Source organism: Onychomys torridus, chromosome 2 (genome assembly GCF_903995425.1).
Source record: "Onychomys torridus chromosome 2, mOncTor1.1, whole genome shotgun sequence".
In the NCBI taxonomy this organism is placed as follows: Eukaryota; Metazoa; Chordata; class Mammalia; order Rodentia; family Cricetidae; genus Onychomys; species Onychomys torridus.
Genome location: NC_050444.1, coordinates 128,790,432 through 128,815,393, shown reverse-complemented (window position 1 = coordinate 128,815,393; position 24,962 = coordinate 128,790,432). Strand labels below are relative to the sequence as shown.

Here is a 24,962-nt window from a genome sequence, read left to right as displayed (position 1 = left end):
AGAAGATTTTGAGGATCTACTGGAGGTGTTGAGCCACTTCAAAGAAAGGTTGGATTGAAAGCAAATCAAGGCAATATGCAAGACTAGGTCAGGGAAAACGGTAATATGAGTAGGCTGTGTCATGTAGTTGAGACTTTGCTGAACTGAGGCTCCAGGGACAGTAGGCAATCTACAGCCTATGTGTCTTGTGATACAGTCACAAGGTCTGGAGATGAGTGTGTGGCAGGCACTGCTTCCGCTTAAGTTAAATCCTCCACCTTTTGTGTGATACAGATGAGGAGGCTGCCACCTCCTTTGATCTGATGTGTTCAATAACAGGCCTGCGTTTTATGATATAGGCTTGATATGCCCATGTGTTCCTCATCCACTTTGATAACTTCATTAGTTTTATTTTCTTTGCTTGTTTGATTAAGTTATTTGTAATTTTATTCCTCAAGATTCAAACTGGGTTGGTGATGAGGTTTTACAAATGTATACAGTTATTTTGACTTAGCATGGGAACTCAAAATGTAACAAACTGCTGCACTGTGAAATGAAGTCACTCAGGGAAATACTCAGCTTGAAAGCTACTGTTCCAGAAGATGTAAAGTGGAGCAGGGCATAGCCTGAGCTCTACAGTAAATACATGAAAATTAGCTCAATATTGTTTCATTAGAATACTTTGAATTAAAACAACAATAAGCTATCAACCTATTATTAGAATAGCTGAAATCCAAAACTTTGGCAGCACAAAATTAGGCAAAAGATGAGAACAATAGGATTAGTATGTATTGTTGGGAGAAATGCAGAATGATTCAGACCCTATGGAAGACTGTTTAGCACTCTCTATCAGTGCTAAATGTGGGCTTACCATACTTTGTTTCCATAGGCCTGATTCTAGATGTAGTCCAAAACAACACTGAAATTTGTACACAAATGTTAATAACATTTTTATTCCCAGTTTCTAAAAATTGAAAGTAATCAAAATTTCTTTCAACAAGTGAGTGAAGAAACCAACTCTGATACATTCACACAATGAAATATTATTAATTAATAAAAGTACTGGTGCTGTTCATTCTGTTTCTATTATGTGGGACAATTCGAAGAGTATTGGAATTAGCTCTTCTTTGAAATTCTGGTAGAATTCAGCACTGAAACCATCTAGTTTAGGGCTTTATTGGTTTCGAGATTTTAATGAATGTTTCTATTTCCTTAGGGGTTATAGGTATATTTAAATTGTCTGGTCTTGCTTTAATTTTGGTATGTTGTACCTATCCAGAAAAACTTCCATTTCTTTCAGATTTTCCAATTTTGTGGAGTACATGTTTTTGAAATATGACCTGATAGGAAAGGGGAAATAGATGAGATCTCCATGAGAAAACTGGGGATGATGGGTGGACAATGGAGAGTAGAGGATGGAGGATAAGAACATAAGAGAACAGGATGGTCAAGCTGGAACAGGGATGGAGTGGGAGAGCAATGAAAGAGATACCATGATAGAGGGAGACATCATGGGAATTGGGAGAAACTGGGTGCTAGAGAAGTTCCCATGAATCCACAAGGATGATCCCATCTTAGACTACTAGCAATAATGGAGAGGATGACTGAACTGGCTTACCCCAGTAATCAGATAGGTGAATACCCTAACCATCAACACAGAGCCTTCATCCAGTAACTGATGGAAGCAGATACAGAAATCCACAGACAAACCCCAGGTAGAGTTCCAGGAGTCCAGACAAAGAGAGAGAAGAGGGATTCTATGAGCAAGGCAGATCAAGACCATGATGGGGAAACCTACAGAGACAACCAAACCAAACTAGTGGGAACTCATGAACTTTAGACCAACAGCCATGGAGACTCCACAGGACTGGGACTAGGCCCTTTGCATAAGTGAGACAGTTATGTAGCTTGATCTGCTTAAGGGTCCTCCTGGCAGTAGGATCAGGATCCATCTCTGGTGTGTGAGTTGGCTTTTTAGAGCCCACTACCTATGGTTGGACACTGCACACAGCCTTGAGGCAGGGGGAGGGGCTTGGACCTGCCTCTACTGAATGTACCAGGCTCTGCAGACTCCCCTTGGGGGCCTTACCTTGTACACACACACACACACACACACACACACACACACACACACACATATATCATGGGTGTGCCTGGTGCCAGTAGAGGCCATGTGAAAGAATCAGATCTTCTTCTGGAAGTGAAATCACAGATGGTTTTGAGTTATGTGTAGTGCTTGGAATTGAAACAAATCCTCTGGAAGAACAGCATGTACTCTAATAGGTGAACCATCTTTCCAGCTCCAAGTTTATTAAAATTTAAAGTAATCATATTTTATAATAGCTAGATGGTAAGTATCTATTGTTAGAAAAATAAAACATCTTCAATGAAGAGCAAAGAGAAATCAAACTGGAACTGACCTGGAAACTTTCTCCCAGCTAGATAGCTTTCACAGTGATGGAATTTCTATGAAAGTCATTAGGGAGAAAAGTCATCAATGGACTTACCCAACAGTGGACTCTGCATGTCTCAATAAGCAAGCTGTACCTACCTATGCAATAGTGACAGGACTATTTAAGGGGATAACCATCATTTCCTTATTGGATTTGAAGCCTGTACTAAAGGAGAGAATACAATGTCTGGTACTATAAATCTGGTCAAAAAGCCATGGCTGCCTTGGGGTAAAAAGGTATGAGAGGTATAACCCATCTGTGAATTACAATACCAACACACCAGGCAAGATGTTTCCACTGCTGTAATAGTGGCATAACTATTAAGGGACAATAGACTAATCTCTAGCATTCAACTCCTGCTCTGAAGAAGGGATTTCAAACATGTTATTGTAAATCTTGTCAAATAGTTATGATTGGGGATGTCATATGTCCTAAGTGGTAACCTATGACTGTTGTTTATCTAAATTGATGATGTGGTATCACTGTTGTTTATCTAAATTGATGATGTGGTATCAAGTTGATTCTTAAACAGACCTCTTTATTTCTTAGAGAAATGCATTAATCAGTGTATCTACACTACATTTCTAAGTTCAGATAATGTGTAAGAGAAAGGATTGAAAGAATGTAAGAACTAGAAGACAAAGAGAAGAGTAGTAAAATGTTATTGTCTGGATTCAACCTGGTCATTGCAATCATAGAAACACAGTGGCCAAGTTTGCCTGCTCTGTGCCTATACAAGAACTGTCAACTGTGGGTCATGGGTATGGAAGGGCCTCATGTAGCTCTTTTGCCCAACCTCTACTGTACTGTTGTCTATTGAAAGATTCTTGTGGAAGAAAGATTATTATCTTCAGATGTGAACGCATTGATGAGCTTACCAGGCTCCAGTGGATACTTTAATACCCATGGCCAAAAAGATGGCCCTAATTAAACTCAGTAGGTCACAAAACAAGAAAAAAAATCAACATGGTAAAGGAATCTGGGGGAAAGTGGGAAAATTTACCAGTGTAGGAAGGAGATAATAGGAGGGATTAGGTAACCAGAATTCATTATAGACATGTATAAAATTGTCAAAGAACAAATTAAATGAATAAAAAAAGCAAGAAAGAAGTGTCTACCAATGAAAAGAAATTAAAGATTTAGAGCAAAATCAACACTTCAGAGAAAAAGAAACTTTTTTGAAAGATAGTCAATTTTATCTGTCAATATAAAGGTAAAATGTAATAAATTTTTATTTTGTTTTTCACCTGAAAGCTTAAGAATAAATAAAACTCTGTAATAAAATTCAGACACAATACACCTAAGAAATTTGAAATGTTATGAAAAAACCCAATTCTATGAAGATTACCAATTGAAGAAGGAGATGAAACACAGGTCAAAGACACAGAAAATATTTTCAACAAAATCACAGAGGAAAATTTCCTTAGTTTCAAAAAAAGAGATGCCTTACAAAGTACAAGAAGCATACAGAACATCAGATAGACCAGACCAGCAAAGAAATTCCCCACAGAACACTATATTCAAAGCACAAAATATACACAGCAAAGATACAAATAGGAATAAAAGAAATTAAAGTACTTTTTGCAGATATTATAGTGGTATACATAAATAAGCCTAAATATACAACCAGGAATCCCCTAAAACTGATAAATACTTTCAGTAAAGTGGCCAGATATAAAGTAAACTCACAAAAATTAGCAGCTTTCCTGTATACAAATGGACTGAGAAAGAAATCGGGGAAACAACACATTTCATGGTAGCCTCAAATAATATAAAATACCTCATGGTAACTCTAGCCAAGCAAGTAAAAGTATGATTAAAAAAAGAAAACAATTTTAAGACACTGAAGAAGATATCAGAAGATGGAAACCTCTCCCATGCTCATGGTTCGATAGGATTAATATGGTAAAATGGCCATCCTAACAAAATCAACCTATTCAATGAAATACCAAACACAATTCCAAAATATTTCTACATGGATTTTGAAAGTACAATTTTCAGCTATATAGGGAAATACAAAACCCCCGGATAGCTAAAGCACTCTTGTATAGTAAAAGAAGTGCTGGAGGCATCACCACTCTCCATCTCAAAATATACTGCAGAGCTACAGTAATAAAAACAGCATGGTATCTGAACAAATACAGACACATTTATCACTGAAATCAATTTGAAGTCCCGAACATAAGTAGTCCACCCAACTATGGACAACTACTTTTTGATATAGGAATCATAAATACACACTGGAAGAAAAGAACATCTTTAAGAAATGATGCTATTCAAACTGGATGGCTACATGTAAAGAAATATAAATAAATCCATACTTATCACTCAAAACTTATCGCCAAATGAATCAAGGATCTCAACATAAGTCTAGATATACTGAATCTGATAGAAGAGAAAGTAAAGAATAATCTTGAACTCATTAGCACAGGTGAAAACCTTCAGAACAAAACACCTTCAGCATAAGGATTAAGAACAACAATTAATAAATGGGACCTCATAAAACTGATAAGATTTTACAACACAAAGAACACTATAATTTGAACAAAGATTTTTACCAATTACACATTTGGTAGAGGGCTAATATTTAAAATATATAAAAAATTTAAAATCTAGACATCAAGAAAACAAATAACCCAATTGAAAATGGAGTACAGGTCCAAACAAAGAATTCTCAACGAGGAAACTCAAATGGCTGTGAAACATTTAAAGAAATGTTCTACACCTTTTAGCAGGGAAATGCAAATCAAAACCACTTTCAGATTTCATCTTACACCCTTCAATTACATTTGTCAATAAAAAAAGAAAGCTCATGCTATTTTGGATGTGATGTAAGAGGTGCAAACATCCATTGATAGTGGGAGTTCAAAATTACACAGTCATGAAAGAAACCAGTGTGGTGGTTTCTCTGGAAGCTGAGAATATGTCTACCTGAAGATCTAGCTATTCTACTCTTGATCATATACCCAAAGAATGCTTTGTCCTAATTCAGAGACACTTGTTCAATCATGTTAATTGTAGCTCTATTTGTAATATTCAGAAATTAGAAACAACCTATATGTTTTTCAATAAATGAATGGATAAAGAAAACGTTGTACACCTATAGGATGGAATATTATTACTCAGCCATTAAAAATATGAAATGAAATTCACAGGGAAATGAATGGAGCTAGAAAAAATGATTCTGAGTGAGGTAATCCAGACCCATGAAGACAAGCATGGTATGTATTCACTTTTATGGGGATGCTACTTTTTACTTCTTCAATACAAAAGCTATAGTAATATATCCACAGGATTAGGTATAGAGTAAGGTGTTAGGAAAGTTATGGACCTCCTTTAAAGGGAAAATATTTTATGCAGCTATGTATGGACAGGGGATGTAATGGGAAAATCAAAAGGAGAAGGGAAATGAAAAGGGCACTCTGGAGCAGCTAAAACTAAGGCTGATTTGAGGGGTCACATGGAAACCAAATACAGTAGTAGAATATTAAAATTGCTTCATACATATATGAAGGTAATTCACATAAAATTACCAAGTAATGGGGGAGACAAAGCCACAACTGGATATCTCTCATTGCCAAATGAAACTTTCAGTGCCAAGAATGAGTCTAATCAGTATGGAAACCAAGTAAATGTGCATCATTGAGATTTTATCACTGGACAATGAGTTTTTGATACAATATTCTACATCTTACATATCATTTGCTGTCTAAGATGTTTCTTTTAGATGTCTTCAAGTAACCTGTATTCATACTTGACATTGCTAAGACTCTTAAGGGCAACTGGGAGTCATACCTGAACTCAGTGCTACCATCTGAAGAAGGTACAAGACAATGCAGTGTGTGACAAGAAGTACTCCCATAACTCCCATGACACCTGTAATGAGACACAAGTTATTGACTAGTGAAAACACAAGCAACTAGTTGCAGAAATCAAATTCATCCATACTTTTTTACAAAATTGACTTCTAAGCACAGTTACCATTAGAACTCAATTTCCATCAATGAATAACTTTATTACAGTCATTTACCTCATGAAATTTATCAATCTCATAGTTGTATTTGCTAAATCTGGCAGTTCAGTTTTAGGAACATTTCATGTAATGGCTAGATCCATTCAGATGTTTTTTTCCACATTAGAGAATTACATTCTCTCAGGTCTGATATTTGTCTTCTGATTGTAGAAACTGTATTATGTCACTTTTCTCTTCAGACAAGGTTATAGAACTGCCAAACAGTAAAGTCTCAAAGGTCTTGTAGTGTAAGTGTCTCTCACATTCAGCTATGTTGAATTACATGAAAAGCTATGAAACGTATTTACCCTTACTATTATGAGAGTAATTATGTTGGTGTTTCAGAAGGTGAAATGACTTTCTTTCTTGTACTTATTATTATGAATTTTATTCTTATGGAGAACTCAAAATGAGAGACTTATTTGTGGGGACTTATTGTTAGTAAAGAGTTAAGGTGCAAAAGTAAGGATTTTTATTAGGTACTTAGTATTTTGGCCTTTGATCCAGCAGTCAAATGTGGTAGAGATTTATTTCTATCATATACACATCAGGCTACATACTAGGGTTATAGAGAAATGAGAAATGAATGTAAAGGTGAATAACTCTAACTTATACCTTCATCTGATATGTTCTTTATTTTAAGAATATCAAAATGTTTATGATATATCCTATTCGAATTTTGAATGAAAAAAATAAAATGATTTCATATATATAATTAATTTTACCATCTTCTTATAAAATTATTACATTTTTTGTGTGTTATCTACAAATATGTATGGATCATTTACATTCCTGGTCCCCATGGAAGTCAGAAGAGGTTGCTGGATCTCCTAGAACTGGAGATAAACACAGTTATGAACTGTCATAGGGATGACAGAACTAAACCAGGGTCCTCTCCAGAACAAAAAGTACTTTTAATTACTCAGTCATCTTTCCATTCCTTTTCTCTTATATTTTATTCATAATGGATGTCATTATGCCATTTTTACACATGTATATACTTTGCATTCACCTCCATTGTCCTCTCTTATGACCTCACATTCCTGCTAATATTCTTCTTTCCAAACTACTTTCCCTTATACTTTCATGTGTTTTTAATTTGTTTGAAAATAATTTGAGTAATTAGGATATTTAACAGGACCATGGTAAAGGTTTGTTTACAGGAACATGGATCACCAGTTGCTGCACCACTGAAAAAGTTTATCTTCCTCCACCCCAGAAATTATTAACTTACTATAAAGTCTCAGAGTGGGATGAGGTCTTATGAATTTCTCCTGTTTCCACAATGGCAAATAGTGGCACTATCCTTGTGTAAGTATTGTGCAGGTAATTTACAGTTGCAGTAAATTAAAATGTTTCCAAGGAAAATTTAACGTTTTACTAAGAAATCACAATTTTGGGCATTTTGAGGTCTAATTTCTTGAGTTTTTTATATACTCTGGATATCATCCCTCTGTCAGATGTGGGGTTGGTGAAGATCTTTTCCCATTCTGTAGGCTGTCACTTTGTCTTGTTGACCTTGTCCTTTGCTCTAGAAAAGCTTCTCAGTTTCAACAGGTCCCATTTATTAATTGTTTCTCCCAGTGTCTTTGCTACTGGTGTTATATTTAGAAAGTGATCTCTGGTGCCAATGCATTCAACACTACTTCCTACTTTCTCTTTTATCAGGTTCAGAGTAAATGGATTTATGTTGAAATCTTTGATTCATTTGGACTTAAGTTTTGTGCATGGTGACAGATACGGATCTATTTGCAGCCATCAACATGTTGACATCCAGTTATGCCAGCACCATTTGTTGAAGATGCTTTCTTTTTTTCCATTGTACATTTTTGGCTTCTTTGTCAAAAATTATGTGTTAATAGGTGTGCGGATTAATGTCAGGGTATTCAATTTGATTTCATTTGTCCACATGTCAGTTTTATGTCAGTACCAAGCTGTTTTTTTTTTGTTTGTTTATTTGTTTGTTTGTTTTTTACTGTACGATAGCAGAGCTTGAAGTCAGGGATTGTGATGCCTCCAGAGGTTGTTTTATTGTACAGGATTCTTTTGGCTATGCTGGGTTTTTTGTTTTTCCATATGAAGTTGAGTATTATTCTTTCCAGGTCTGTGAAAAATTGTTTTGGTATTTTCATGGGGATTGCATTGAATCTGTAGATTGCTTTTGGTAAGATTGCCATTTTTACTATGGTAATCCTGCCTATCCATGAGCATGGGAGATGTTTCCATTTTCTGACATCTTCTTCAATTTCTTTTTCCAGGGACTAAAAGTTCTTGTCGTACAGGTCCTTAAGAAATGGGCTATAGAGCTAAACAGAGAATTCTCAACAGAAGAAGCTCAAATGGCTGAAAGACATTTAAAGAATTGCTCAACATCCCTAATGATCAGGGAAATGAAAATCAAAACAACTCTGAGATACCACCTTACACCCGTCAGAATGGCTAAGATCAAAATCACTGAAGACAGCTTATTCTGGAGAGGACGTGGAGCAAGGAGAACTCTCCTCTACTGTTGGTGGGAATGCAAGCTTGTACAGCCACTTTGGAAATCAATATGGCACTTTTTTAGAAAGTTGGGAATCAATCTTCCCCCAAGACCCAGCTATACCACTCTTGGGCATATTCCCAAGGAATGCTCAATCATACCACAAGGGCAACTATGTTCATAGCAGCATTGTTTGTTATATCCAGAACCTGGAATCAACCTAGACCCTTCAACTGAACAATGGATAAATAAAATGTGATACATATTCACAATGGAGTACTACTCAGCAGAGAAAAACAATGACATTGTGATGTTTGCAGGCAAATGGATGGGTCTAGAAAAAAATCATCCTGAGTGAAGTTACCCAGGCTCAGAAAGAAAAATATGGTATTACTCACTCATAGGTGGATACTAGATGTAAAACAAAAAATGACTAGACTGCTACTCACAACTCCAGGGAGGATACCTAGTAAAAAGGACCCTAAGAAAGACACAGAGTTTACCCAAAGACAGAGAAATGGATGAGATCTACATGAGCAAACTGGACATAATGGGGGGGGGTGCATAATGAAGGGTGAGTGTCAGGGGAAAGAGAGTTTAGGGGAGTGGAAGATCCCAGCTGGATCAAGAACAGATAGGGAGAACAAGGAAGGAGAGACCATGATAAATGAAGACCCCATGGGAATAGGAAGAAACAAAGTGCCAGAGAGGTCCCCAGAAATCCACAAAGATATCTCCACAATAGACTACTGGCAATGGTTGAGAGAAAGCCCAAACTGACCTATTATGGTGATCAAATGGCCAAACACCCTAATTGTCATGGTAGAACTCTCATCTAATGACTGATGGAAGCAAATGCAGAGATCTATGGCCAGGTCTCAGGTGGAGCTCTGGGAGTCCAATTGGTGAGAAAGAGGAGGGACTGTATGAGCAAGAGATGTTAAGACAATGATTGGAAAAAGCACAGGGACAAATAGCCAAACTAATGGAAACACATGAACTATGAACCAATAGCTGAGGAGCCCCCAACTTGATCAGGCCCTCTGGATAAGTGAGGCAGTCGATTAGCTTGAACTGTTTGGGAGGGCCCCAGGCAGTGGGACCTGGACATGTCTTTAGTGCATGAGCTGGCTTTTTAGTGCCTGGAGCCTATACTAGGACACTCTGCTCAGCCTGGGTGAAGGGAGGAGGGGACTGGACCTGCCTAGACTGAATCTACCAGGCTGAGCTGAATCCCCAAGGGAGTCCTTACCCAGGAGGAGATGAGAATGAGGGGTGAACTAGGGGAAAGTTGGAGGGTGTTGGGGGAAGGGAGAACAGGAGAATCCATGGCTGATATATAAAATTAATTTAAATTATAAAATGTAAAAAAGAAACCACAATTTTAATTTTCTTTAACATTTGATAATTGAAATGTGATAACTGTACATTTCATGTGCTGCTGTATGATATTTCGATATGTAAACTATTCAAGTTGGAACCTTTTGCTGATCTCTTCCCGTTCTTTTAAAAACATGCTGTAAATTGCTTTTATTTAGTTATTCATTTACTCTGACTTTCAAGACAGTTTCTCTCTATAAGCCTCACTGTTCTGGAACTTGCTCTGTAACTAGGCTTGTCTTGAACTCATAGATTAGCCTGCCTCTGCTCCCAAGTGCTGGGAATAGAGGCTTGTGTCACTAGGAGCAAACTGTTTTAAACCAGAGTTTTCTACTAGGACTATTCCTCCTAGAAAATTGTGTTTTCAAACATTTTCTTAATAAAGAAAAATGAAGAAAAAATCTCTTATACCTCCATTTCCTTACCCTTTCCCGGTTTGAATGACAATGATTGTGCTCTCTACAGTGATATCAACTTTTTAAAACTGTTTATTTGAAATAGAATTATATTACTTCCTTTTCTCCTTCCTCCCTCCAGCTGATCTCATATCATCATGCTAATCCAACAATCTCTATTTCTTTGTTATTGTTACACACACACACACACACACACACACACACACACATGTATATGAGTACATATCTGTATATATATATATAGTTAGAGTTTTCCTGCCTGGCTCACAGTCAGGACAAATCTCTGTCACTCGCCAGGCCCATAGACACTCAGATCCAACCAAGTAAGCACACAGAAACTTACATTGCTTACAAACTGTATGGCCGTGGCAGGCTTCTTGTTATCTACTTCTTCTATCTTAAATTAACCCATTTCTATTAATATATACTTTGCCACATGGCTCGTGGCTTACCAGTATCTTTACATGTTGTTTCTCATGGCGGTGGCTGGCAGCGTCTCCTCCAGCCTTCTCCTTCCCACAATTCTCTTCTCTGCTTGTCCCGCCTATACTTCCTGCCTGGCTACTGGCCAATCAGCATTTTATTTATACAGAGTGGTATCCATGGCATATATGCATATATGTATATATATGTGTGTGTGTAAAATGTTATTATATTATAATATATAATAACCATATTATTGTAACAACATCAACAATTAAGAATATGTATATATTTATGCATATGTGTGTGTTAAGTTTGTATATATGCAAAAATATATATCAACACAGCATGTTGAGTTATTTTTATCTGTGTGGATGCTTTTTTATTTGTATATAGTTTCAAATCTTACCACTCTGTATTGAACAATCAATAAGGGGGCTTATCCCTGGGGGAGGCTAACTCTCCTTCTGCCAGGACTAGTTAGTTGTCTGTAGTTCCTTGTCTAGGTGTGAGACTCCTGAAAAATTTCCCCCTTCCTATGTTAGTATGTCCATTAACTCACTTGTTCCAGTCCTGTTCATGTAGCTACTTGTAGGAAATCAACTTTTAAATGTCCATGTATGACTGAGAACATGAAATATTTGTCTTTTTGTCCTGGCCTATTTAGAAATTGAGTTTTTAAAGATATGTTGTGATAACTTAACAAGGCCATCTCACATATTCTATCCCTTTATGACTTTATTTATTACAACTAGGTACAATAGAGTTATTATTCAGGTTGAGAAGAATATGGGATGGGCACAGATGTTATTTTTATGTGGCTGAGAAATAAGAGCCATAGAAATATGTCTTTTAGCCCTCATCAAAGCACACTCCAGAAACTGATCTCAGTATCCACTAAGATTTAATGTTACAGAGTCATTTTAAATTGATTCATAAATAAAATTTGGAAGATACTTTTCGCCAGAAGGCACTAACTCTTCATTTTTCTGAACCCCACAATTTGCTAATCCTTAAATATTTCTTGTATAAGTCTTTGGAATATGTTTCTAGAGGGACAGTGTTCCTCCCATGAGACACAAGGAAGAATTAAAAATAGAAGAGAAATTATCTGTGAAGATAGAACCATAATCCCAAAGCTTACTAAATCCCCTTACTTACCTGAGCCTGATGATCGGAAGTCAGCTCTCTGAAAGCTGTCAGTTGACTCATGTAAGTTTTTGGTAATGCTCTAGCAGTTTTCCTGAAGCCACCAAGCATGCCAGACCAACTATCAATGCCCCTCTCCTAACCTGAAAGTCAGGTCCCATGATTCTGCAAGCCTGATACTTAGATGTCTTTTCCAGGGAAGTTCCTATTGGACCGGTTTATCAAGTATGAATGAAATCTTTGTTGAGCTCAGTAACTGCATCTGGTATTACTCAAGTACTTGCAAGACTCACCTCACCTAGGGAAAAAGTAAAACAAAACCTGATCCATACCTGTCATATACTGAGTGTCAAATGAAAAGCTATGGTGAATGTATTTTGACTGTTGGACATAGTAAGGAGAGGGAGTTGTAGAAGCACAAGTAAATGGCTTAAAGTTCAGATGGAGCATTCCATGAAGCCTCTCATTCAGTTAACAAGAAATGACAATAATCTTGATGCAAAACAACCAGTTAGTCCAATTAAGCAAAGGAGCCCAGTAGTTTTTCAGGTTGACAGAGCAACTCTTGAAGACACAAAAGAGAGTAGTCAATTCAAAATATTCCCAGTAATTTGCAGTAGCTGCTGGGAGAAAGAATTGTGAGGAACAATTAGAGATTAGCTTCAGGGAGAAATAAGGGAGGCTATGAAACTTTAGGAGACATATATGACATCTATTTAAGTGTATGTGTGTATATGTACAGTCAAGTCTTTTAATATATAGATACATGTATTAATGCTTAGCATAGATAACAAACTTATATAAGTATAGACTAGCTAGGAATGTACATATGTTTGTAAAATATTGCAAATATTTATACATGTATGCACACATACACATAAAAGTATATTTCAGTGAATATGTAAATCTATCTCCACAAATGTCATATAAGTATGTGTACATTTGTCATGCATGTGTAAGTGACAATAAATGTACACATAAATTTTAAATTTATATAAGTTATATAAATTTAAATTATATATATTAATTTATTTATTTCAGATTTTTGTACTAAGTAGTTTTGATCATATTCATGCCTGAATCTTCCCATATACATTGCCCTTCCTACCAATTAACTTTGTGTTATTTAAAAAATAAACAACATTTTTATTGCTGTGATGAAACACCAGGACCAAAAGCAACATGGAGGAGAAAGAGTTGATTTCAGTTACTATTCAGGTCATACTCTAGTAATGATGGAAACAAAAGCAGGAACTCAGTGCAGGAGTCTGTAGGCAGGAACTAAAACAGAAGCCTTGGAAGGAAAACTGCTTCCTGGCTTGATCCTTATGGCTTGTTCAGCTAGATTTTTTAAACCACCCAGAGTGTTCTGGATTCTCTCACATCAATAATTAATCAAGACAATACTGCAAAATTGTGCCTACAGACCAATCTTATGAATACATTTTTCTCAGTTAGGATTCCCTCTTCCCTGATTTGCCTTGGTTTATATTAAGTTTGCAAGATCTAACCAATACACCCATCAAGACCAATTTGTGCTGTTCAAATATTTTTGGAAGAAGTACAGTCTTCCACCAAAGTATGGTTGACTTACCAGGGACTACACTGTTAGAGAAGACTCCCTCTCCCAGCCTTATCAATTGTCATTGATTCCTCAAGTACGGGGGACAATTTCATACTAAACTTGTTTCTCAAGGCTGGGATTTGATCTTGCTTGAGGTTGCATACATTTTGTACTTGCTGTTGTGACAACTGTGAGTTCACATGTGCAATTGTCTTGCTGTGTCCCACTGTTTCCCTGTGTTAATATGATATCTCTGGCTCTTGTACTCCTCCATTTCTTCAACAATGATCCATTGCTTTGAGAGGAGGGTGAATGGTTTAGATATCTCATTTAAGGTGGAGCATTCCTTAGTCTCTTATTCTCTACACCTTTACCAGTTGAGGATCTCTGTGTTAATCACTGTCTACTGCAAATAGAAGCTTCTACCTGAGGGTTGAGATAAGCACTGATTTATGGTTATAGATGTAGATCATCAAGAGTCAGTTTGGCACTGTGGCATTTATCAGTATAACAGCAGTAGATTCTAGTCTAGGGAATGAGGCCTATCCAGCTGAAAGTCCTAACCCAGTAATGGTGCCATTTATGGGATTCCACCAAATTGGGAAATCTAAAATAAATGGATGGATGGGAGAGAATACAGGGGAGGGGTGGAGGATGGGAAAAAGAGGGTTTGAGATGGATGAGTTGGGATAGAGATGGAAAGGGAGAGCAACAAAAGAGATATCTTGACAGAATGAGTCATTATGGGGTTAGGGAGAAACTTGGTGCTAGGGAATCCCCAATGAACCCACAAGGATGTCCCCAGCTAAGACTCCTAGCAGTGGTGGAGAGGGTGCCTGAACTAGCCTTCCTCTGTAGTCAGATTGGTAACTATCCTAATTATTATTATAGAACCTACATCTAGTGACAGATTGAAGCAGATACAGAGACTCACAGCTAAGCACTTTGCCAGGCTCCTGGAGTTCAGTTGAAGAGAGGGAAGAGGGATTATAGGAGCAAGGGGGTACAAGATCATGATGGGGAAAATTAAAGAGACAGCTGACCCCAGCTAGTGGGAATTCACAGACAGCTGGGGAGACTGCCTGGGACCTAAGGAGTCCCTGTGAATGTGAACAGCAGTAGTGTGGCTTGATCTATTTGTGGGGCCCTTAGCAATGGGTCCAAGATTTATCCCAGGTACATGAACTGACATTTTAGAGTGCATTCCCTATGGTAGGATGCCTTACTTAGTCTTGATGCAGGGTGAAAGGCTTGGTCCTACCCCAACTTGATATGCCAGTCTGTGTTGAATACCCAAGGGAGGTCTAACCCCCTATGAAGACTAGATAGAGGGCAGGATGGGGGATGGTGGGAGGAACAGGAGAAGGAGGGAGGAAACAATGGTTGGTATGTAAAATGAAAAACTTTCTTAAATAAAAAAGTGTGCTAATCCACAAAAAAAAGAGTTAAAGCAAGCTAGAATAAATAACCCAAACAGATCTTTATCATTCAAAGAGGTAGAAGCAGTAATTTAAAATCTCTCTTAAAAAAAAGAAATCCTAGGGCTAGATAAATTCAGCACAGAATCCCATCAGGTCTCCAAAGAAGAATTAATATATTTATGACTAGCTCTCAAACTATTTTACAAACTAGAAAAGGAAGAAACATTTCAAATTCCTTTTTTGAAGCCACTGTTACCTTGGCAACCATACCAGACAAAGATTCAACAAAGAAAAAAATAATAAGCCAATATTTTTGATGAACAGAGAGGCAAAATTTGTAATACTTGCAAACTGAATTCAGGAACACATTATACAGATTATCTAACATAATTAAATACCCAATAATAATTTTCCCTAACTTCACACATTCTGTTTCTTTCTTTCTCTCTCTGTCCATCCGTCCCCCCTCTGTCTCTCTCTTCTCTTTCCCTCATAATCACTGAGTCCATTTAGTGATGACTGTATGTGTAAGGTATGGGAGCATAGGATGCCTCTTTGGATTCACATTAATAAAGAAACTAGCTCTTACCAGCTACCCCGCACACAGTAGCCATCAGTTGCCTCTAGTTATTTAATTTAAGGTAGGACTTCAGGATTCCCCAATTCATCCATGATGAAATTTTGGCTTGCTTGACCTTGTACAGTCTTGTGTATACAATCCCAAATGGTGTGAGTTTGTATGTGCAATGCGGTGTATGTATGTAAAGTAGTGTTTTACTTTAATAACCCACACCCTCTGGCTCTTATTGTTTTTTGGACTCCTTTGGCATCTTGATCATTGAGTGCTGGGGAGGGGAAGTATGATGTAAATGTTCCATTTAGATCTGAGCACTTCACTGCCTCTTATTGTCTTCACACTGACTGATTTTGAGTCTCTGTATTCATCATCATCTATTTCAAAAAGCAGCTCTCTGATAACTGTTGAGAGATGCATGGATTTTTATTCCACTAAAATAAAATCTTAAAGAAGTTTATGGATTTCTAAATACAATAATCTACCAAAGATGGATAGAGATGATGTAAACAATTTAAACACACATAAAAACCATGAGATAGAAGCAGTGACTTAAAATCTCTGACCTGAAAAATAGAAAAGAAATTGCTTAGTTTCTTGATACATATGATCTACCAATGTTACATCAAAAGGAATAAATAATGTAAACTGGTTTATAACCACCAATAAGATAGAAGAAGTAATTAAGGTTGCCCAAATTAAACATATATGTACACACAGACACACACAGACACAGACACAGACACACACAGACACACACACATACACACACACACACACACACACACACACACACACACACACATACAAAACCTAGGGCCAGAAGGACTAAACAGAATTCTTTTTATTTTTTTAAATTTTTTAAATTTTTTTAGTGTTTTTGAGACATGGTTTCTCTGTGTAGCTTTGCACCTTTTTCCTGGAACTCATTTGGTGGCACAGGTTGGCCTTGAACTCACAGAGATCTGACTGGCTCTGCCTCCCGAGTGCTGGGATTAAAGGCATGCGCTACCACCGCCCAGCTGAACACAGATTTCTACCAGAGTTTTATAGAACTGACTGACATCAATATACCTCTAAATATTGTATAAAATAGGAAATAGAACTTCATAATTCTTCTATGAAGCCATTATTGCCTTAATACCTAAATGAGACAAACATCCAACCAAAAAAGAGAATTATATATCAATCTCCCTCATGAACATTGACAAAAATTCTCAATGAAGTATCTGCACTCTGAAGTCAAGAACACATAAAAAGATGGTCCACCATGAACAGGTCTACTTTATTCCAGAAATGAAGGGTAGGTTCAATACTTATAAATTTAGAAATATAACCCAATATATACACAGAATAAATGAATAGAAACCAAATGATCATCCCATTAGATGCAGAAAAATCCTTGAACAAAATGAAATATCCTCTCATGATAAAAGTCCCAGAGAACCTAGAGATACAGAGATATAGCTTAACATAATAAGCATATACATATATACATAAAGGCACTATACAACATAAAGGCACTATACAACATAAAGGCACTATACAACAAGCCCACGGCCAATATCACACTATAGGAGAAACACTTGATACATTTATACTAAAATCAAAAACAAGACAATGATGTCCATGCTCATAACTTCTGTTGAACAAAGAACTTGAAGTATTATCTGCAACAATAAGATAAAAAAGGAGACAAAATTGATAAAATTATAAAAGAAGAATTCAAAGAATACTTAAATCTACCCATAAAAGACACTAAAGACATATTAGAAATATGCCAGAGCTGAAGAAAATTTTACCAATGTAGCAGAACACAAAATTAACACCAAAAAGTATCATCCTAGTGTACCAATACCAAACATACCACGACAGGAATTAGACAAACAATAGTTACAACTGATGTCATGGAGTATATTCAACTAAAGAAAGTGGAATACTTATAAAATTAAAACTCAAAGGCACTGAAGAAAGGAATTGAAGAAAATGAAAAAAAACCTCCCATGTTCATAGATTCATAGGAATAATATTGTGAAAATGGCCAACTTACCAAAAGTAATGTATTCATTCAGTACAATCCTTATTAAAATTCCAATGTAATTGTTCATAGAAATTGAAAACAAAATATCAGAATTCTGATGGAAACACAAAAAACCAAGGATAGCAAAAAGCATCTTGAATAAAAACATTATTGGAAATGTTACCATCCCTGATTTCAAGTTATACAACAGTGATACAGTAATAAAAATGACATGGCTGGGCGGTGGTGGTGCACGCCTTTAATCCCAGCACTTGGGAGGCAGAGCCAGGCAGATCTCTCTGAGTTCAAGGCCAGCCTGGGCTACCAAGTGAGTTCCAGGAAAGGCACAAAGCTACACAGAGAAACCCTGTCTTGAAAAACAAAACAAAACAAAACAAAAAACAAGAAACAAAAAAAAAAGAAAAGAAAAAAATGACATGGTACAAAAACAAAAACAAAAATATTGATAACTGAATAGAATTAAAGCCCCAGGCATTGGGTCACATTCCCTTTGGTTTTTATCAAAAATAGACATTGGAGAAATGATAGCATCTTTATAACAAATAATGCTGATAAATTTGGATATCTACATGTAGAATAATGAAACAAGAATTTTTGTCTCTCACCCTGCACAAAACTCAGGTCCAAAAGAATCAAAGACTTCAAATTTATGACATGATATTCTTTATTCAGAAGAGGAGAAAGTGGTAGTATGCTTCAATTTGTAAGCACAGGAAAGGACTTTCTGAATAGGACCCCTATAACTTAGGCATGAAGATCAATGATGACTGATAAATGGGACCTCATAAAGCTGTCTTTGGATTTTTCTTCTGTTGTTTGAAATAGGTTTGTTTGTGTTGCCTTGGCTTTCCTAGAACTAGCTCTGTGGACCAAACTCAAACTCATAGAGATCTGCCCGCCTTTGTAGGCTTCTTGCTCAGATTAATGGTGTGTGCCACCACTTCCCAGCTAGTTAGGGTTTGTATAGCTATGAAGAGACACCATAATCATGGAAAATCTTATCAAGAAAAACATTTAACTGGGGTTGGCTAACAGGCTCAGAGGTTTAACCCATCATCACCATGGTGAGAAGCATGACACCACACATGCAGACATGGTGCTGGAGAGGTAGCTGAGAATTCTACTTCTGGATCAGCAGACAGAGGGAAGAGGGAGAGACATTGGATTTGGCATGAAAATAGTGGCACCTTTTTTTTTTCCTTGGAAGTAAATATCAGCCCCAAAATTGGACTTAAGGACCACTCAAAATAAGAGAGAATTCATGCCTGGTACTATAAACACAGCCAAATATCTGTATCTGGTGATTTCAATGACACTAGAGAAGAACATATTACTGTTGCTTTCCAAAACCACTATAATCTCTGTGCTGTACATACTAATCCTCATTCCCACAGATGAATGTGATCCTTACCACTTATCAAAGAAGCTTCCTTTCATAGCACATGACTAATGTAAAGATCCAAAACTGGTCAAAATGTAAGAATACATAACTGTGAGTTGCCCAGGAAGATAATAAGAGTTAAAGAACAAAGACACCTGCTGTGAGAGTGTTTTTCTATACATTATGGGGAAACTGCATCCATAAAATAAAATATGACTGCCTAAACAAGACCCACATGTCAATGAGAATATGGAAAATTCCACAGGCTCTCATGTTAGATTAACTTCTACAGGCAATCAATGGCTACTTAGATCAACAAAACAAATGGTAGTAATCATTAGTGTGGATGTGGTAAAAGGGAAACAATTATTCACTGCTGGTGGGAGTACAAACTGATACAGTCATTGTGGAAATCAGTGTGGAGGTTACTAAAGAAGGTAGAAATAGATTTGGCACAAGATCCAGCTGTAGAACTTTTAGGTATATATCCAAATAATTTGATATTCTACTAAAGACATACTTGCTCACTCATGATCACTGCTGTTCTATCAATGATAGCTAGGAAATAGATGTGTACTAGAAGATGTCAAATATGTTACATTTATACAATGAAATATTACTCAGCTATTGGGAAAAGTGAATTTTTGAACATTTATTTGGTGTTATTTATTCCTCCTAGTATCCCATTCTTCATCTTGACATTTCTTCCCACCCCACTTAGCCATATGGAGATATACTACTTCAGAATCTTCCAAACACACACACACACACACACACACACACACACACACACACACACACATTAAAAGACTTTAAATGGAGTTACCCTATAATGGAGCAACACTATGCCTACCCCTACTAGACACACACAGACCAACTAATGAAAAGCCCAGTGTAAAGAAAGGATTGTTCCGTTTTCTAGGTAGCCTCCCTGGAGTTGTGTAGCAGTCTAGTCATCATTGTTTTACATCTAGTATCCTCCAATGAGTGAGTACATACCATGTTTGTCCTTCTGAGTCTGGGTTACCTCACTCAGGATGATTTTTTCTAGATCCATCCATTTGTCTGCATACCTCATGATGTCATTGTTTTTCTCTGCTGAGTAGTACTCCATTGTGTATATGCACCATTTTTCTTTATCCATTCTTCAGTTGAAGGGCATCTAGGTTGTTTCCATGTTCTGGCTATTACAAACAATGCTGATATGAACATAGCTGAGCAAATTCCCTTGTGGTATGCCCAAGAGTGCTACAGCTGGGTCTTGGGGGAGATGGGTTCCCAATTTTCTAAGGAAGTGCCATATTGATTTCCAAAGTGGCTGTACAAGCTTGCATTCCTACCAGCAGTGGAGGAGAGTTCCCCTTGCTCCATATCCTCTCCAGCATAAGCTGTCTTCTGTGTTTTTGATCTTAGCCACTCTGACAGGTGTAAGGTGGTATCTCAGAAGGACCCAGGGATCACCAAATAACAGAGAAATGGATGAGATCTACATGAACAACTTGGACGACAGTGGGAGAAATGAAGGGCAAAATTTGAGGGAAAGAAAAATTAGGAGAGCAGGAGATCCCAGCTGGATCAAGGGAGAATGAGGAATAACAGACCATGATAAATGAAGACCACAGGAGAACAGGAATAGGCAGAGTGCTCGAGAGGTCCCCAGAAATCCACAATGATATATCCTCTGTAGAGTGCTGGCAATGGTCGAGAGAAAGCCTAATCTGACCTAGGCTGGTGATCAGATGACTAAACACCCTAACAGTTGTCTTGGAACTCTCATCCAATAACTAATGGAAGTGGATGCAGAGATCCTCAGCCAGGCCCCAGGTGGAGCTCCAGGTGTCCAACTGTCGAGAAAGAGGAGGGACTGTAAGAGCATGAAATGTTGAATCCAAGATTGCAAAAAGCACAGGGACAAATAGCCAATCAAAAGAAAGCACATGAATTATGAACCAACGGCTGTGGAGCCCCCAGCTAGATCAGGCCCTCTGGATAAGTGAGACAATTGAATAGCTTGATCTGTTTGGGAGGCACCCAGTCTGTGTGACCAGGACCTTTCCTTAGTGCATGAGCTGGCTGTTTGGAACTTTGGGCTTACACAGGGACACATGCTCAGCCTGGAAGGAGGGGACAGGAACTGCCTGTACTGAATCCACCAGGTTTAAATGAATCCCCAGGGGAGTCTTGGTCCTGGAGGACATGGGAATGGAGGGGAGGGGTGGGGGAAAGGTGAGAGTAGGAGCGGGAGGGGGGAGGACAGAGGAACCCATGGTTGATGTATAAAATTAAAACACATAATAATAATAAAATAAATAAATACATTAAAAAAATAAAGGATTGTCTACTTTGGACTTTTTGACCAGTGAGTTCCTACATATTCCCAAACATTTCACTGCACTTGGTTATACTTCAGAACTTAAGAGTAAGGCCTTAACACTGAAGACATAACACATTTGAGTTCCAGAACACATAAGAAATTAAGCTTGGAGTTTCTATTAAAGAGAAAAGTAATATCCAATCTTACTCAGCTGCAATCCCAATGAGCTATAACAGTGACCTGCCAGGCAATAAATCCCCACTGGTACAATAGTGGCATTAATGTCAGGCACTGATATTGGGACAGGACATAGATCCTAGGGAGAACCTGCTAATTACTTTGCTAATGAGACATATTAATAAACCAATTCCTAATGACTTATCATTACATGCATAAATTTATATGTATGTCTCTCTAAGAGAAGTCTTTCCCCCCCTTATCTTTAATTTGTCATTATCATTTAATTACATTTCTCCTTTTCCCCTATCTAAAACCTCCTATGTACCCCCTCTCCACTCTCCTTCAAATTCATGGCCTATTTATTTTACTAGTTCTTATTGCATGCATATATAAATTATATATATACATAATACATACACACATAGACAATGGCACACAGACACACATACATACACATTTCTAAACATAACCTGATGGGTCTGTATAATGCTACCTGTAATATGTTTCTAGGACTAAGAATTTGGCACAGGACAAATGATTGTCATGCCTTCCCTGGGGAAGTCCATGTCTCCCATTACCAGCCTTCTTCAAATTGTTTAGAGTTTTTTGTATGTGATTGAAGACCAATGGGTTATCTCCATTCAGTTTGGTATGTTCATTGATGTCACCTTTGTTCTGTTCACATCTCTGAATGGCTCACATGTTCAACACAGGTAGTCATGCTGATGAGACTGTGTATAGCTTCTGATATTACTAAGAAATGCAATCTCAGAGAAAACTAAGTGATATTCTGGCTCTTAATAGTCTTTCTGCACTTTCCTTCAAAATGTTGCTTGGGTCAAAATGTTGTGGGAGTGTTTTGTAGGTGGATCCATTGGGTCTGGGCTCCATATTTCTGCATTTTGGTTGGTTTTGGTTTTCTGTGATGATCTCAATCTACTGCAAAGAGAAGTTTCCTTGATGATGGATGAAGATTACACTTATCTGTGGATATGAAGACAAATGTTTAGAGATTGTTGTTAGTGATCATGCTGCTTTATTAAATAAGTGGTTGCAGTTCCTTCTCCAATAACTATGACTTCACTAGCACCAAGTAGTTAGCTAAGTTTCTAGTACCAGGAATGGTCTATCTCTTATTGTGTGTATCTTAAGTTCAATTGGAGAGTGACAGGCTACCACTAAATTATGTGTGCCCTACTGCACCATCAGGGTTATCAGGCCATGATGCTTATTGATGTGGTTAAAAGGTATCATACCTGTGTAGAACTGTTAGTTGCTTTCCTCCTTTGGAAACTTGGATGGAGTCCCCTGATGTCATAAAAGCTAGTCCGCAGGGAGGAGGCTTTTAGGTCAGTTCAAGATCAGGTTTCTGGGCCCTGGTCTTTAAGTGCATGGCACCTACAGCAATAGAGACTTACCTTCCTCTTCTGTTGAGGGTAACCAAAGGCAATAGCAATAGGCTCTTTTGGGAGTCTCTTGTACAGCCTAGACAAAAATTGAAAGGAAATCTAGAGAAGCCTCAGTTCTATAGTACATGGTGATTATCACAGAGACTCACAACTTGTCAAAGTATAGAGAATAAGAGAATGTTGAATTTTCATCTATAAATGGAGTAAGTATATCACATTTATCTTCCAAAATCTTAGAGGTCATTGTGACTAAATAACCATAAAGATTGTAAGTGTCAGGGATGACTTTTCAATACGTGGAACCATGATTTTTAGACAGAGTAGGATATTTACACATAAGAATTCATAGCAGTTGAGATAGTATGTATAAGATCTGTAAAAGCTCGAGCCAGAAAAAAGTATGATCATGGAGAAAGGACCAGGGCATATTCCATCTCTAATTAAGGAGGTATGGCAATTGATAGCCTCTGAGAGAGGGAGAGTAGGTTTTCTTTAAATGTGCAGTCCCTGGGAGGTAACCAGGTTCCAGTGGATAATCACACCCATGAATATATGGGCAATACCTCCTGGATTTGATACATTAAAACAAAAACAAAAACATAAAACAGAGGGCTCAGTGTTGTGTGGGCTGGAGAGGGGGTATCTTGGAAGGAGTATGGTGGATGGACCAATATAATCAGAATAGAGTATAAAAATTCTCAAAAGTTGTTTATGATTTTATTGTGAGATTTTGGAAATGAATAAGAAAGGAATGGTTAGAGACCAACCCCCAGCCCCCGTCTGCCCAGGAACTCCCATCTGGACTAGAGGTGAGTGCCTGGGGTTATAGCCAGAGAGGCAACTGCCACTGGGTTCCACTCTGGACACAGGCCATCCCAGGAGGACCTGAACAACTTGGCCCCATTTCCAGCCAATTGGCAGGCCCTACAGGAAGGCTCCCCTTTTCCAAGACTGCAGGCAGACCCTGCAGTCTCCACACCCTGCCCCCACACCCATCTGCCTGCCTGAGACCCCAGCCACTTCCTAAGACTCAGAGACCAACCCACAGTTCCCCTCTGGCCCTGGACTCCCATCTGGACTAGAGGTGAGTGCCTGGGATTATAGCCAGAGAGGCAACTGCCCCTGAGTCCCACCGCTGGACACAGGCAATCCCGAGAGGGACTGCCAAACTTGTCCCCAGTTTCTGGCCAATCAGCAGGCCCTGCAGAAGGCTCCCATTTCCCAAGACTGCAGGTAGACCCTGTAGTCTCCACACCCTGCTGCCACACCCATCTGCCAGAGACCCTAGCCACTTTCTGAGAATCAGAGGCCAGCCCCCAGCTTCCATCCTGCCCTGGAACTCCCATCTGGACCAGAGACCAGAGGAACTCCCATCTGGACAAGAGGAGCTCCCATCTGGACAACATAAGGAGACCCCAGGGACTTCCTGAGACTCAGATTCCAGCCCACCAGCTCCTATCCAGCCAGCACTCTCATCTGGACCAGTGCTCCCATCTGGCCCAGAGCTTCCATCTGGACCAGGGAGAGGCTCCCTAAATCTGTCATCTCTCTCTGAACCAAGTACACTCATAAGACAAAGAACAAACCCAAAGGACATGGGCAGACTTCAAGGCAGAAGTACATACAACAAAATAAAAAGCAATACAGCATCACCAGAAACTAGCCCTTCTCCAGCAGCTAGACCTCAACATCACAGAATGGAAGAAGAAGAAGAAAACAACCTTATAAGAAACATCATGAAGAGGCTAGAGCCTTATATAGAAGAAATCAAAAATAAAGTAGAG

The 24,962-nt window shown here is 38.0% G+C and overlaps 1 protein-coding gene across 1 annotated transcript in view; it reads right to left on the bottom strand.

Annotated features, from left to right (window-relative positions):
• The window catches only part of LOC118577971 (selection and upkeep of intraepithelial T-cells protein 2-like), a 76,732-nt gene extending 70,426 nt beyond the window's left edge, over positions 1-6,306 (bottom strand). The window contains exon 1 of the mRNA XM_036178596.1: positions 6,228-6,306. Coding sequence (XP_036034489.1) covers positions 6,228-6,303 — 76 coding nt within the window. The 5' untranslated portion in view covers positions 6,304-6,306. The remainder of the gene's footprint in view (positions 1-6,227) is intronic.
• Between the last annotated feature and the right edge of the window lie 18,656 nt (positions 6,307-24,962).